The sequence below is a fragment of the Pollachius pollachius genome (assembly GCF_949987615.1).
Source record: "Pollachius pollachius genome assembly, chromosome: 2".
NCBI classification, from domain to species: domain Eukaryota; kingdom Metazoa; phylum Chordata; class Actinopteri; order Gadiformes; family Gadidae; genus Pollachius; species Pollachius pollachius.
The window spans coordinates 48,035,859-48,051,272 of NC_136935.1; the positions used below are offsets into that span (position 1 = coordinate 48,035,859).

General features: G+C 45.1%; 2 protein-coding genes across 3 annotated transcripts in view; both read left to right on the forward strand.

The window, feature by feature from the left end:
• The first annotated feature begins 4,286 nt into the window (after positions 1-4,286).
• Positions 4,287-13,122, forward strand: dtd1 (D-aminoacyl-tRNA deacylase 1). The gene is made up of 6 exons (XM_079758614.1): positions 4,287-4,421; positions 4,770-4,860; positions 5,095-5,330; positions 6,368-6,465; positions 9,499-9,667; positions 12,150-13,122. Exons 1-5 carry the CDS (start codon positions 4,379-4,381, stop codon positions 9,652-9,654), a joined length of 624 nt encoding a protein of 207 aa, XP_079614740.1. The 5' UTR covers positions 4,287-4,378; the 3' UTR covers positions 9,655-9,667; positions 12,150-13,122.
• Positions 13,123-15,168: 2,046 nt separating this feature from the next.
• The window catches only part of LOC307071278 (sodium/potassium/calcium exchanger 3-like), a gene marked incomplete at its 5' end in the record, with an annotated part of 44,475 nt that continues 44,229 nt past the window's right edge, over positions 15,169-15,414 (forward strand). The window contains one exon of one of the 2 annotated variants that reach the window (XM_079730260.1): positions 15,169-15,364. In XM_079730260.1, the coding sequence (XP_079586386.1) occupies positions 15,169-15,364 (196 nt within the window). The remainder of the gene's footprint in view (positions 15,365-15,414) is intronic. The other variant, XR_013811621.1, reaches the window with a different exon arrangement.

The following is a 15,414-nucleotide window of genomic DNA, read 5'->3' on the forward strand; positions in this document are numbered from 1 at the left end:
AATGTTTTATGAGGATATTTTAAATGTTATCACAACGGGCACTTATATGTAAGGGTAGCAGTTGATGTGTATTATATTATAAACAGTATACTATACGCATGTTAGTAGAATGCTTGCATGTGTCCTGCAATCATGGACATAAACAAAAAATGACACATGAAATATCTCAATTAGTTTGATCTTGTAAAAGTTTAGCAATATCCCATCATAATTGTAAAGCTGTCCAGACACGTCTGAAGTCATCTTCAGACTCCTACCAACGCATTACATTACATTCTTTGCATTACTTCTTCAGTGGAAAAAAAAGCTTCCTTTTTCTTTTAACATGCCAATTCTCCTTTTGTACGTTGAAAATATCCTTTGATTTAGAAAGCTTGAAGTGTATGGGCTATTTTTTTTTTTAAACTGCTATGGATTTGATTATTTTTATATGATGATATAAGGCCTGTATATAGGCTACTGAATGCTTTTTAATTCAGCTGTTTACAGATTGAGGGGATTCATCTGAATCACTGTGGTCATTCTGTTTACCACACTCCAAATCCACAGCTGAACCATTAACCTCTTGACTCAATTACCAGCAAGACTTCAGCAATGTGTAGCCCATGGGGGAAAGTGTTTTGATATGTGAGGCATCAGACAGGTATTTTGCCTGACACTGTTTTACAGCCTGGGGATGATTTGAGCTGTATGCCTGTGAAGATGTATTAGGATACAAAAAAAAATCTGTCCTCGCAAAAAGCGCTATCATCCAAATTAAAGATCTGATAAAAATGGAAACAGATTCAGATGACCTTAGCTAAGCCCTGAAGGGTTAGAATATACTGTATTTTCATTAATGTATAGACATACCTAGCCTTTTGTGTTTTTAGCTGAAAGAATCTGAACATATAAAAGGGAAAACATTAATAGAAGGTGTCATAACAAGTTTTTGTTGTGGGTTTGTCGTTGCGTTGTCTACTCTAATTAGGTGCCCCATCTATCAGCCACGAATGATCCGCCAACTGTAATAAGGGAAGATGATTTGCTGAGCAATCCAAAGCCAAACTGAAAACCTACCTCTTTTCTCTTTTGTTTGGCTCCTATGGGTGTCCCTTGCAGCTGGCTTGACCTGTGGGCCATTGTACATTACATTTAAGGTTGCCTGCATGATCCTGTCCATCCTGCCTCATCTAACCATGATTCCGCTCTGTTTCAGTGTGTTGTGGTGACCGTGAATGAATGCCTGGACACCCCTGACAGCTTCAAGCTTGCTCACTTGCCAGCCCTCCATCACCATAGACATAGTTTCTTACATGTTTGCTTGTATTACTACTAAATCATGGCACCCATTGCACTCCTTACCATACCAGTTGACCTGGCTACGTCAACCCCGTCAAAGAAAAAACTCCCTTAATTACCAAGGAACAAATCTTGAGAAGGAACGCAGAGTGGGGGATCCCTCCTGGTAAGGAGTGCAATGGGTGCCATGATTTAGTAGTAATACAAGCAAATATGTATGAAATTATGTCATTTGTGATGGAGTATTGGAGTTTCTGCCAAGTCTGTCCCGCTAGCAAACACAATTCTACACTGCACCTCTAACATATAAAGCATTTTTAAATACAGTACATGAGTCACTAGGGGGCGTTATATCGATCTGTGGATCAGGACCTCTTTCAAGTTCAACTTTAGATCTGCATTTAGCTAACAGAAGGCTTTGTTTAAACACAGATGTAGCGAACCGTGACTCTTCAACCTCGGTCCTCTGACCCTCCTTCCCCGCAAACCACCAGTTTAGCTTAATGTGACCTCTCTATAGTACTCTAAAAGTTACCTATGACAACTCAGGCTCTGAAAAAATATGATTCCGCTAGTCCAGCTCCAGCCTTACTGTGCGTTCACACCAAACGCGACATTTGTCGCCCGTTCGCGTTGTCGCCGAAGTTATGTCGCGCCCCAAATCCTAATCTGTCGCTGTGCAAGTCTTGTCAGGCGAATTTTTCGCGCCACAATTTTTGGCCGCCAACGGTGCTTCATGCCAACTCATTCTCAACCACGGCCGAGATAACCACCGTTGCATGTCTTTACCTTTTGTGGAAGAGGGAGACGTCGGAGGACCCGACGCAGTCTATTCATAATATTGTAATGACCACGGAAGAGGCAGTGAATGAAGTATTGATTAGACAGAGATTTATTAGATAGGCCTACCTAATAAACCGTTGGAACACACGAGACCGGAAACCATTGCAACGCAGGTAAACAAACCCCGAGAAACCCAATCCCTATCAGAGCTCCCCGCGCTACGGCCATCCGGAGGCGCAAAGAGCTTTTGGCCGTGATATTATATATACAATTATATTATATTATATTATATACTATTATATATAGAGCTCCGGGACGCAAATGGCAACAATCACTTTCTCCTCCATGCTGCAGTTCACCCCGGACTGCACTGACTGCACCGAGTTTGCCGGTTGAACGCTGATTGGCTGTTACGTTACACACGTCACTCAGTGGCCACGATGTTGAACGCTGATTGGCTGTCATCACGCGAATTTCGCGTAAAAGTTGAAATATTTCAACTCGAGCGAATTTGTCGCGCCACAAATCCTCGTGAACGCGCTCGCCTGTGCAGGGCGAAAGTGTGGCGCGACCAATCAAAACTTGTCGCCGGTTTTCTCTAGCGAATAATTCGCCCGATACGCGTCTCTACGTTCACTTTGTATGGGATCTTGTCGCCCCGTCGCGTTTGGTTTGAACGCACTTAGCAATGCAACGAGCGAACAGTACGGAGAATATCAGGGGAGAAAGAAGAAGCCGAGAAGATGATTTAAAGAAGTGAGGAAGGAATGTTCTTTTTGTGTTTTTTTGTGTCATATCCGCAGAGAATCCATGCTGATATTTAAAAAATCGTTCATGTATCTATATATATATTTATATATTAAATATATTTTTTTAATATTTCTTAATATTTAAAAAGGATTGTATAGAAAAATATTAAAATAACATATATATACATGTTAAACATATTATATGTATATATAAATATATACATAAAATATATAGGATAAATAATTTTCTTCAAAAAATGTATAGCCTGCAATTTTATATATATATATATATATATATATATATATATATATTGTATTTATTACTAATATTATTTATTATTGATATATATGTTTAATGTTTTATACATTGCGAGGTTTGGTTTTGAGTGAGTGTTTGTTAGGGATAGGGCTTTATTTGGGGGGTTTGTGCTGCAAAGCCACAGGCGGCCAGGAGGTGGTGGACACGAGCCACAGCAGTTTTACCCGGAAACGAAAGCCCCAGATCCACATCCTGTTAAGCAGCGGCGTCCTTGCTGTTTGCTTCTATGTGGCGCTCCACTGTCTCGCTATTAGTAAATAGTGATATTATGCGATCATGTCTCTCAGAGACTATACCAAATGGAATACCAGAGCATCGTTGCTGTACGCCTTAGGTGTATGGACCATGATCGGATCAGTCGGCATCTATAAATACATGGGTTATGATGTGGTTGAAGGTAAGTCCACCTTAAAAAAAAACAATGACAACCACCCATCATCGCTTTGCAACCGCTTTTCACATCCACACGTGTGACACTCATTCCTGGATCTGTGTTCCCTTTTTCCCGTTCAGTTGTCAAACGGGAAGAGGAGCCCGAAAATCCCAACAGGGTTGTCCACACTACCCCTCACTCCAAAACAGTAATCGTCTACAAGGAGAACTTCGTCCCCTATCACACAAGGATCTACAACTTCTTCAACGGATCGGATGGAAAGTAGCTGTAAAGGAGGAATACGGACTCTTATTTGAATATAATATCTCATATTGAGGGGGGTGCAGACGTGTACTGCACGCCGCATGAACCAGGCTGTCTGTTGGAGAGCTGTCATCCTGGAAAAAACTAATTTAGAGTCAAGAACATTTGTCATTTGTAAATAAACCTTTGAGAAAAGAAATGGTGTCTGCTCTACTGATCTTAGCTGCTTGTGAACCTTAAATTGCATTAGATTGGATAACACTTTACTTTTATTACATAGTGTTGTTCTCGCCTTTCAGTCACAAGTGCAATAAGATAGCTTCTGCTATCATATCGCTACTGCTTCTGTACAATTAAGACACATACAGCTGAAATACCCCGTTGTCTGTAGAAAAGCCTGGCCACCTTGGAGGCTCATTGCATCCAGAAGGTTAATGGTTAGTGTAGACTTTACATGATGGACGTGTACTACACGACCAGGACACCAGAGGGCGCCAGTATCACGTGTTTGCTGGTAGCGGAAGTTGTGAGTGTCAGTGTGTTTATGTGAGTGCCATTGAGTAGATCTCGAACCTTTATGATCTCTTTATATAACTCACAATCACAAACATGAAAGCCATCATACAGAGGGTCACTAAGGCCAGTGTGAGCGGTGAGTGTGAACATTGAGTTGCGCATGTCTTTTCGCAGTGTACTGGATCATGACCATGAAGTGTTGTTACAGGCGTGAGATTTACAAGCTAACAGTTAGCGGTTTCATGCATTGCTTTACTTCTCTGCCTATCCAAATTCTTTACTGAATCTTCTCCCTCGGTTTCATGCATCTCGTCTTGAACGAGACAGAGAAAACGTCTCCTCCACCCGGAAATGTGAAATTATAGCAGACAAAATCACTTTCTGTGGACCCTCAGCAAATGTCATTCAATCTGTCGGGGCTGGTCCTTCTGTAGCGTGTCAGTTGCAAAGAATCACTGACTCACAATGTAATCCCTTCTGTCAGTGGGAGAGGAACAGGTCAGTTCAATAGGACGGGGACTGTGCGTGCTGCTGGGTATATCAGTGGAGGACACCCAGAAGGATGTGGATTATATGTGAGTGGATGAGTTAAATTACTTGGTAGAATAATAGTTCTGGATTATTCGCTCTAAAAGTGGATTGCCAGTACTTTTCACACACACACACACACACACACACACACACACACACACACACACACACACACACACACACACAGACACACACAGTACATATTTATTCATGATGGTATTTGTATTTCGAACTCAAGTTCAAGCATCGTTCACTGGCTCCAACGTGCCCCTTTTCAGAGTGCGCAAAATCCTCAACCTGCGTCTTTTCGATGACGAGAACGGCCGCGCCTGGAGCAAAAGTGTCACGGACAGAGAGTTTGAGGTGCTGTGCGTCAGTCAGTTCACCCTGCAGTGCATCCTGAAGGCCAACAAGCCCGACTTCCACGCGGCCATGCCCGCGGAGCTGGCCCAGCCCTTCTACAACAGCCTTCTGGAGAACATGAGGTGTGCCTACAAACCAGAGCTCATCAAGGGTGCGTAAAGAAACATCTACACTTTGGAAGTTTTGCTTGTTTCTGTTGGGAAGCTGCTCATGCCTTTTTAGATGAACTGGACAGTAGGCTAATACTTTAGCCTCTGGCACACTAGCAACATTTTTGCATTATTTGTAAATTTTTTTAACCACATTCTATTAAAATGTAAGTCTATTTTATTTTTTGGGGCCAGAGTAAAGAGAGTAGGGTGTGTGTGTGTGTGTGTTCTTGCCAGAGTCATTGTGCTGTTGCATGACAACATATTCCCGAGGGTAAGGGGAAAATAATAACAAAACTAATTGTGGGCAGTCACGAGTATTACAGTTCAGTTTCTCTTTCCGTTTAAAGTCCCGCCCTCTGGCCCTCGTATTAAATCCTCTCTGTCCTCTCTCGGTGTCGAGTAACACGGATGTGTGTGTGTGTGTGGGGGAGGGGGGCCTGCCGCATCCAGCGGAGGTGGCACTAAATTGGGTCAGCCCACCTGGGAGCAGGTGCAGAGTACACCTTGTCCCGGCAAGAAGGAGGACTAAGACTTTCTAATTGTGCCCCCCCCCCACCACACACACACACACACACACACACACACACACACACACACACACACACACACACACACACACACACACAGGATCCAAGTCCCTGTTCAGGGGGAGAGAGGAAATATGATGACACAGCCACTTTCCCCTTAAAGCTACAGCTTTATTGTGCAGATGGTGTCATTAATCTCTCGGACCTACTGCAAGAAAGAGGAGCCATTCACTTTGTGTCATCCAGCACCTTCAACGCCCTCAGCACTATACTACCCCCCCCCCCCCCCCCCCATTCCATAGAGACCCAAAACACCAACACCTGACCAGCTCTCCATTTATTTAATGTCTATTGATGAAGTGGAAACTTTACGAGAGGCGACATTGTCATTGAAGCAGCCATGTGGGACTGGTTATGCCTCTGGTTATGCTCAGAGTGATGCTGGCGACAGCCCGCCCCATCATCACTGTCATGTGATTGGTCCTGGCGTGTCTGCTCTACTTCCACAGATGGACAGTTTGGGGCGTACATGCAGGTCAGCATCCAAAACGACGGCCCCGTCACCATCGAGCTGACGTCGCCCAAAGGACCCTCGGACCCGAAACAGGTATGGCTTCAGAGTGAAAAATAAATGAGTGTGATACTGTGACCCACCTCACCAACGTTTTGGACTGCATTTTTATAGTGCTTTTCTAACCAGTGGCGACTCAAAGCGCAACATTCACACATTCACACGCCGGCCACGGTGTCAACCGTACAAAACGACAGCCCGCTCATCAGAAGCAGTCAACGTGATGTGTCTCGCTCAGACATTCAGCTCGGAGACGCCGGGGATCGAACTAGAAACCGTCGGGTTACCAGCCAACCCGCTCTACCTCCAGAGCCAAATGCCGCCCCTTGATGACTTCAACGTTGTTGACGAGATGAGATTCAACTTAATTGTAATTTAGCAAAGTAAAGGTACAGACCAAATGGAATGCAATTCATTGCTTGCTGTACTTTTAAATTAGCAGTCAGTGGAACTGGCAACAGTACGATTCTTGTTGGGCTAGGGATGCCCTTCCCTTGTCTGGGATGGCGCAAGTTCAATATTAATATTTTAAATCTGTAAGTCAATGATCTGGATGACATTTCCTTCTTCAGTAGCCATAGTCCACCACTAGGTGGTGGTATTTGTTCTAGAGCTAATGTGAACACTGGCTTCTATATCCTGAAGTACCTTCGGTATGAATTGATGTTTTTAGTCAACGAGTATTGACCAATACTCCTTTTAATGAGCCACAGCTCTGAATACCTACTAAGCGCACACACAAACACACACACACACACAGTGTTTCAGGGTTATTGCCGGGGGGAACCCCTGTGTTTGGGCCGGGATCCGTCTTGCTGACCTCGCCTCAGCCCCGTCTCGGGCACACACTTTTCATGCTCTTTGTTGCCTTGGAGATATGTGCCGAAATATATAAAGAGCGATTTGGCTCAATGGCTCAATTCAGAAACGCTTATAAAACCTCAGATGCTGCTACTGTTATATCGGGGAGGGAAAAAATGCAAACGATTGATTTTTGTCCAGACAAAATTGCTGTTCATTTCCAAGTTGTGTAGGAAGGTTTTATAACCAATAATATGAATGGCTGCCGTCGAGATGCCTGTTAAGCACCTGCGGCCCTCTCCAAACAACTGTGCAACAATTCTTATTCAGTTCCTTTTCAATTCCAGCCCACCGATTAGTTGGTCCCCCACCACTGATATTCTGGTAACTTCCACAGAGCACGTGTGTGTGTGCGTGCGTGCGTGCGTGCGGCGGCTCGGAAAAGCGATCCAGAATGTTAATTCCGTCCCTGGGGACGGGGAGTGTCACTGAGGAGCCAAAGGAAGAGGCTCAATGAGGTGCATGACATGAATGGCCAGGCAATGGCCGGCCGCCACGGTTCCTTCTGTCCGTGAATCTGGGATTTGGAACCAGAAAATAAACAAACAAATTCGATACACCACAGAGAGAGGCTTCTGCTTCTGTGTTAATCCCCGGTCAAAGTCAAACAGTACGGTCGTTCTAGTGCAGCTTTACCGGGGTGTAAAACCAAACATTTGTAGTCAATTTTTATGTGTGTCTTCTGTTTCTGTTTGTTTTGTTATCAGGGGACAGCTTTTTTTAAAAACAGCACTATTTTCTGGGTCCATAGAATCCAGTTCCTGGACCATGTTTATTTTCGGTCCCCTGATGACAAAGCTGTTGTTCTTAAACCTATGTTTACGCAATGTTGGCAAACCTTCCCCTGGCGCCCACTCCGTCTCGCTTAATAATGCAGGGTCCCATGCAGTGTCAGTTTTATTATTTTACACTGACGTCCGCTTCATGAATTTTTTCCTCGGCTCTTAAAACTCTTAGCAGGCATGTTGACAGGCCCTCGGTTTTTAGGGACGAGGGGAAAGCTAGTACCACTTCGACTGCCACTGGAAGCAGTAGCTAAAAGGTACTAGGTTTGATTCCTTACGTCCTCAGCGTACCTGTATCCATAAGGATACAGGTACGCTGTCGGTTACGGGGAGGATACCGTAACCGGAATCCTCCCCCACTCTTTGGCCACGTATCTGAATTCACTGCATTTAACTTTGGATGGAAGCCACAATGGAAAGAACAAATAGTGAAATTGTTTTAAGCCGAAAGTTATGTTTTCATGTATTATTTATTTGATGTTGTGTCCTTCGTCCTTCGGGTTTAGTGATGGCAAGGACTTCATACACGTCACTGGCATTGAGTGCAGCTGATGCTGAGCTGTGTGTGTCTGTTTCTGAGTGGCAACGGCACACACTGTCCCAAACAATAGTCCCATTGATGCGATCATATGACAGCCCAGAATAGCTGAACACCAGGAAAGAATACATCCCCCCCCCCCCCCGATGTCAAGAGTTTAGCATGCTGATCTCAGGGGCCGCTCATCGTTCATAAGGGCCCCGTTGTTTTGGAAACGTGACGTGTCGTCAGCAGTGCACTGCCTCTGATGGAAGTTCACCGAGAATGTCCTCATGGAACTCACTCTCCCAGCACAGCTCTGCTGGTGGTCAGTGCTGGTAATGCATCGATGATGCGTAAACATTTCTGTTCTTGTAGTTCCAATGAAAGGTGCTTTTGATATGAGAGTTGTAAAAAGAGGAGGGGGAAGAGGGCCAAATTTTCCAAGTAAATCACCAAAAGGACAACCCCTCTCTACGCTTCTCAACCAATGAGAACTGTCACTCACCTGTGACTGACAGGCAAGATGGATTCCCCAAACAAATTACGCAAGAGATGCCCTGATTGGTTAGAAACGATCCGGGAGTGGTCTAAAACCTAATCTGGCTCATTCGGAGGGACGACGCATAATAGCTGACGGATGTCTGTGCCAAATGTGCCATTTCTAAAAAGCACACTCACTGCTCTTGAAGCGTACCTACAGCACCTTTTTGATAGCGATGCATCTTTCGAAATAATTGAAACTACAAACAATAAATACAGAATAAATATATATGCACGCAATGAGGCGTGACGATGTTGGGGTGTGTGTGTGTGTGTGTGTGTGTGTGTGTGTGTGTGTGTGTGTGTGTGTGTGTGTGTGTGTGTGTGTGTGTGTGTGTGTGTGTGTTTTCGCCTCCACCACAGATGGCAAAGCATGAGAAGCAGCAGCAGAGGAAGGAGAAGAGCCGCTCCAAGGCCCCCTCTGAGTCCGGCAGGGAGAAGGGGACCCTGAGGCCCCGCCCAGACCCCCATGCCAGCAGCGGGGCCGACGGAGACGTGTCCTCTGATAGGGAGACCTAGGCCCCGGCTGCAGGTGAACACGGCCACACACGCACAAACACACGCTCACGCACGTGTGTTTTTCCATTCAGAGTGTATTCATAGTTTCCCTTTATCCTGTGTATATTTATTCATTTGAATGGTTTCCGTTTATTCTCCAGGGGTTCCTCGTCGACATGTTTTGGTTTTGGTTTGAAAGATCCCGTTCTATTTAAGTGTTTCTTTGAAATATTTGACTTTAGTATTCCTAAAAACAATCAATACATCACAGGTTTTTTTATTTCCGTTCCATTATTTACAAATTCCAACTTATTGTAATGAATCACCACCATTGTACCCGGAGTAAAACATTCCCAAGTGATTTGACAATCACATGGGAATGGGGAAAAGACAAGAAACTTTCCTTAAACAAGATCAAGAAAACTGTTGATTTACCTTCCATCTGTTAAGTATTACCATTTAGTTTAATGTCCTGCATTTCCTTTTAGTTTATTTTATTCTGCAAGCTCTTCATTATTAGCTTTTTATTTCAGTTAACGGATTGCCTTTTCTATCAGTATCGGCCGATTGCATTTGCAGTCAACCACACATGGGCACACGCGCACAAATTCTTATCTGACTCTTTAAACCCACAGTCAAAGTCTGTGTGCGTCATCTACTCTCATCAAAAATGTACAAGCTGGCTGACTAGCTAGTGAGTTGTTGCGATACCAAACATAGGAGTTATCTATGAGACAAAATCTAGCATGACATGTGGAGAGACTAACACACAGAGAAAATGACCCCTTCTCCAATGGCCCCTCGTGGATCTTCTGTCTGCTCGATGGCCCCCGACATCAGCCCTCCACCCACCATTACGGTTCTCCTAGGTCCCAGGTTGCATGCTGGTGTAACCCTGGTTAATCATTGGCACCCTCCCAGATTTTACAGATGTTCCCTAAACTGTTTGATCAGACGTTCCGTCAACGCTTTTTCCCTGTCCGCCTATTTTTCATGGTTCCTTGTTTCCCGTGTGTGACTGTGTACGTCAGGACCTTCGTTCTTTCTATTTATTTTCCAAAGTTGAAGAGGAAAGGAACTTAAACCTATAATAATAGTAATAGTTGAGAAACGTTAGACTAATAACAGTGAACTTATTATTCATCCTGGCGAGTTTGTTTCATTGATTTGGACTTGACTTGAGATACATTTTAAATCTGTAACGGAAAGAATTCACATTTAAAAAAAGTCAAGATAGGTTTAAATTTTTTTATACATGTTTCATACATCTTAAGAAAGCATGTTTCTATGACTGGTTTGGTTGCTAAACTGCTCTCCAGCTCCAAACCAAAATATTGATACGGCAATATATAGTCACCCTTCTCCGTAAGATAGGAGAATCGAAACACTGGCACCAAATATCGATATAATGGTGGCGCTCAACACATGAATGAAGGTAACTTGAACGGACGTTAACTAACCAAAGATGCGTAACTGAAAAACTCAGTCGGACGATGAATTAAGACGGAAATCCAGAGCTATACCTCCTCAAAGTCATTTTGTATTCATCGTTAGACATATATCGTGATGTATTGTTATAGGATTGTCAAACGATATATCGATTATTGCAGAATCCCTGTATCGTGATATTATCGGTGTCGTGGGTCATGCATCGCGTATCGTATCTTATCGTGAGGTACCCTGTGATTATCATCCCTAGGCGGCATTCTCTGAGACATGCTCTAACCCTCTGAGCACAGCTTCATTATACATGATACTCCACTGTCGTGATGAACAGAGAAAAGCCACTGTGGTAGTGCTAAAGGGGAGGGAGGGAGGGAGGGAGGGAGGGAGGGAGGGAAGGAGTGAGTGTGGGAGGGGAGGGAGTTGTGCAGAAGGTTGAATGAATTGATAAAGTCATTTTGTTTTGCCCTGCTTTATTTGCAGTGGGAGAGTGTGCATATGCAGCATTTCTCTGTGTGTGGGTGCGGATATGGGGGAGAGGGAAGGGGGGTGAGAGGGAACATTTTGATGTCTACCAGGAGCTTGCTTGCTCCACTTTGTCCCTGCATACTTTTTAAAAGAGGGAAGTGGTGTGTTTTTCCCCTTCTTCAGGGCTTGCTTTGCATGATTTAAACATGAGCGCTGTGACTGACGACAATGTGCACCGCGGTTTCTACTCTGTACCCACACACACACACACACACACACACACACACACACACACACACACACACACACACACACACACACACACACACACACACACACACACACACACACACACACACACTGTCTCTCTCTAACCCTAACAGCCTCCAACCCATCTCTCCACACTATGATTGTTTTTGCTTCCTTTCCACTCCTATATCCATAACCCACAAGTCTGTTCATTATACATGAGTTGCCTTGCTTGCGACGAGTTAGTGTTGCTCCGGTAGCGAGCACCATTCCTCGTGTTTGAACATAGATTTAAAGTAAAAACAAATGACCTGATACTTTTTTTTTCATTTCACCACTTTGTGGTTCTTCTGCAGCCTCCGAGTCGGGTCCCCCAGCCTCCTCCGGAAGGCCTTTGACGCACAACAAGAGTCGGGTCACCAGAACACCGAGAGACCTGACCTACCTCTGCTAACCACTGACCACCACCGTCGCCCGCCCTCTCCTCCACCTCGCATGGCTTCTACGGCAACCCCCTCGGCCACATCGAGATGAGTCCGATACTGAGCAGCCATTGAGACTCGCTGGAAGGCAGCGCTGGGGAACACAAGGGCCGTCTATTGACACTGGAGAACGAGCGATTTGGAATGAAATGCCTTTTTTTATTTTCCTGTGACATCCATAACATATTATCCCCAGGCTTATTTGTGTTCTATAAAGCTCTCGCTATCCGCGTCCTTGGAAATGTCTCGTCATCTTCGAGGTCTCCTGTACTTGTTTGACATACTTTCTATTCCTCCGCTACCGTTCTATTCATCTGTCCCTCTCACCCTGTCTCCATCTGCCTTTCTTTACCTCCCTCTCGCCCCTCTCCCCCCATACATTAGCACTCAGTGGTTGCCATGTTGTCAGAGTCCAAAGTCTCAGAGGAAAAGGTTCTAGGTGGACCGTGTAAACAGGCATGTTAATATGGATGCTGGGGTACCATCTGCAGTCCTGTTTCGGCCGTTATTCTTGCGTCAGACTCTTGTCACAATTGTTGCTTGTCAGGGCACGCGGGATGCCGTATTTGTAATTTATTTATTTCAAGTCCTATTCTATTAATGTTCACTGTGCTCCATCTCTCGCTCGCTACCCTTTCTGTGTTTACGACGGTAGGGGAGGGGAACAGAGATAGCAGGGGGGAATTCAACATAGAAGAGACATTGATGACTTCTTCTTCAGCAGTCTAATTGGTTTGGGATAGCTCGCATTTGTTTTGTTCCGACGGCGACAACACTGCCTCTGTCGTCATCGGAAGACCTAAGTGCCGAAGTCGTCCTTATATAAAGATGTCCGGAGAGAACCGTGTGTTCTGTTTATTGTGTTTTTGTGTGTAGTTTCCTGTTCCTGTCCTTATCTGACCCATTAACAACACCTGGGTATCTATACTCCTCCTTTTATAGCGCTCTTCCCATTTAAGCCAGTGAAACACAGTTACATACACGCGTTTGTGTGTGTGTGTCTGTGTGTCTGTGTGTCTACGTACACGTCACTGCTGTACCTCCGCCCTCTCTTTCTCCTCACCTCCTTGTTCAGTTGATCTTAGCCCTCACGGTTGCGGAGGACAGAGGTGGTATGGGAGAGCACTAGATGGGGGTTCTGGATTCGTCACTGCACACCAATCTTGGGAATGAGGAAAAGACAATGAGAAGACATGACCTAGATATGTCTGCCACCCTGCTAGTAGAAATAAACAATGCTGCATGAAGCCCATTACACAGGTTTCCAATACTAGGGGTTGTGTGTGTGTGTGTGTGTGTGTGTGTGTGTGTGTGTGTGTGTGTGTGTGTGTGTGTGTGTGTGTGTGTGTGTGAGAGAGAGATAATATTACAGTATTTTCCCTGTTGGAGTACCATGAACCACAGGTCCATGCAGTCTGACAATTCCGAGTGGGTTGCATTCCACAAATTCTGTTACACGTGAAACTATGGCACTGGACTTAAAACTTTATCTAGCATTGTGTGTGTGTCTGTGTATGAGTGGGACTGTTCTTTGCCAAGCCCACCAGCTATGGAAAAACAATTTAACTGGATTTAATTAACCTCTCCCCCTTTCACTGGGCGTTTGGCTTTTGTGTAGGCTTCAGAGAAGTTGAGAAATTGTCTTGTTTAGTGAAACAGCCCTCATCTTTAAGTAGGTAATCTGTGAATTAATGTATAGTCAGGGATTCTGTAAAAGCCCCTTAACCACTGGTTAAAATACAGCTTGAACAATTTTGAAGAATCAGATCTGAATTATCTTCCCGTCTTTATAACCACAATAATGTTGTTCTCTCGTGATGTCCCCAACCACTACTCTCTCTGGCTGCATGCACATAGCACGTACCTCAACGGAAGGGGTTAAACGCACAGTGAAAGCAGTTGCCTAGAGCCCTGACCACTTTTTCCATTCTTGCTGGAAACTTTCCAGTGCTATTTATATGAAACCTCAGACTTTACAATCAAGAAAGCAGCATGTCCCAGCTAGAGCATTATCATTATAATTTGTTCTTGAGTCTTAGCATGTAGGGCTGCAACGTAAGTATTGCTCTGACTGTCACTGGTTCCGACATAGGCCTAGTCAAGTATTATTTAGCAAATTTGGTCTGAAAGTTGTCTACAAAAGCTGTCCGCAGCGGTTGAATGCCAATTGAGTTTGGACTGTGTAAAAGTTGTATAGACCGTTCCATTTCTATCACCGGCAACTTATTTTGGGTGATTCAGCACTTAACGGTGCCAACAGCCCTGTCTGGTGTTATAACAACACGGTGTCTCTTCCCAGAAGAGGGCAGTAAGAGTCACGCGTCTCACACGTTTAACAGCTTGGACCTTATTTTTTTCCCTTTCTCGTGCCCTCTCTCTCCCCCCCATCCCCCTTTGCGCCACTCTGACAGCCTCCACATCCGCAGCGGCTGAAGCGAAAAAAAGAAGTCGTGTAAAGTCGCGTAAAAAATCGGGCACAGCCTCCGGTCCCGCGTGAGCTGCCGCCGAAACGACGGCTGCGTCCACGGAGCGCTCAAGACGCGCGTACCCTTGTGAGTCCACAACCGCAGAAAAAGCGCGGTTCTAACATGACATAGAAAGGGCGAAACTGGCAGCTAAAGCAAAAACAAAACGTCAAGCCAACACGCTCTACAGCTCGATGCATTCCCGCGGTGGAGGGTTTTGGTTTTAACTTTTGAAACAGCCCCCCTCACTGAAACGCTCCCTCACTTTTTTCTCTACACGATTCCGGAGGGAGGAGGAGGTGGTGTGTGTGTGCGCGTGTGTGTGTGTGTGTGTGTGTGTGTGTGTGTGTGTGTGTGTGTGTGTGTCGGTGGGGGGGGTGGGGGGGACTCTGCGAGGTTGTTTCCAGTTGCTCATTGACTCGGGCAGCATGGATGAGGTGGTGGTGGTGGAGAGGATGTCTCCCTGCGTCCGATCCCGGAACCGCTTGACGCAAGTGATGCTGAGCCAGAAGAAGATCAAGACCAAGCGGAAAAAGCGAAAGGAGTTGGTGTTGATCCAGATCTGCCTTTTCAGCGGGCTGCTGCTGGTCGTCAAGGGGCTTTCCCTCCTCACGGAACATTCAGGTAACGGATTGAACAGCTCTCCTACCGGAATAGAGGATGCAAATGGGAGG

What these genes read in the sequence shown, in the direction of transcription:
- dtd1 (XM_079758614.1), top strand. Translation starts at nt 4,379, where the DNA reads ATGAAAGCCATCATACAGAGGGTCACTAAGGCCAGTGTGAGCG. An exon ending in CAGAAGGATGTGGATTATAT is followed by an intron (nt 4,861 to 5,094) that starts GTGAGTGGATGA and finishes GCCCCTTTTCAG; the next exon opens with AGTGCGCAAAATCCTCAACC. An exon ending in CAAACCAGAGCTCATCAAGG is followed by an intron (nt 5,331 to 6,367) that starts GTGCGTAAAGAA and finishes CTACTTCCACAG; the next exon opens with ATGGACAGTTTGGGGCGTAC.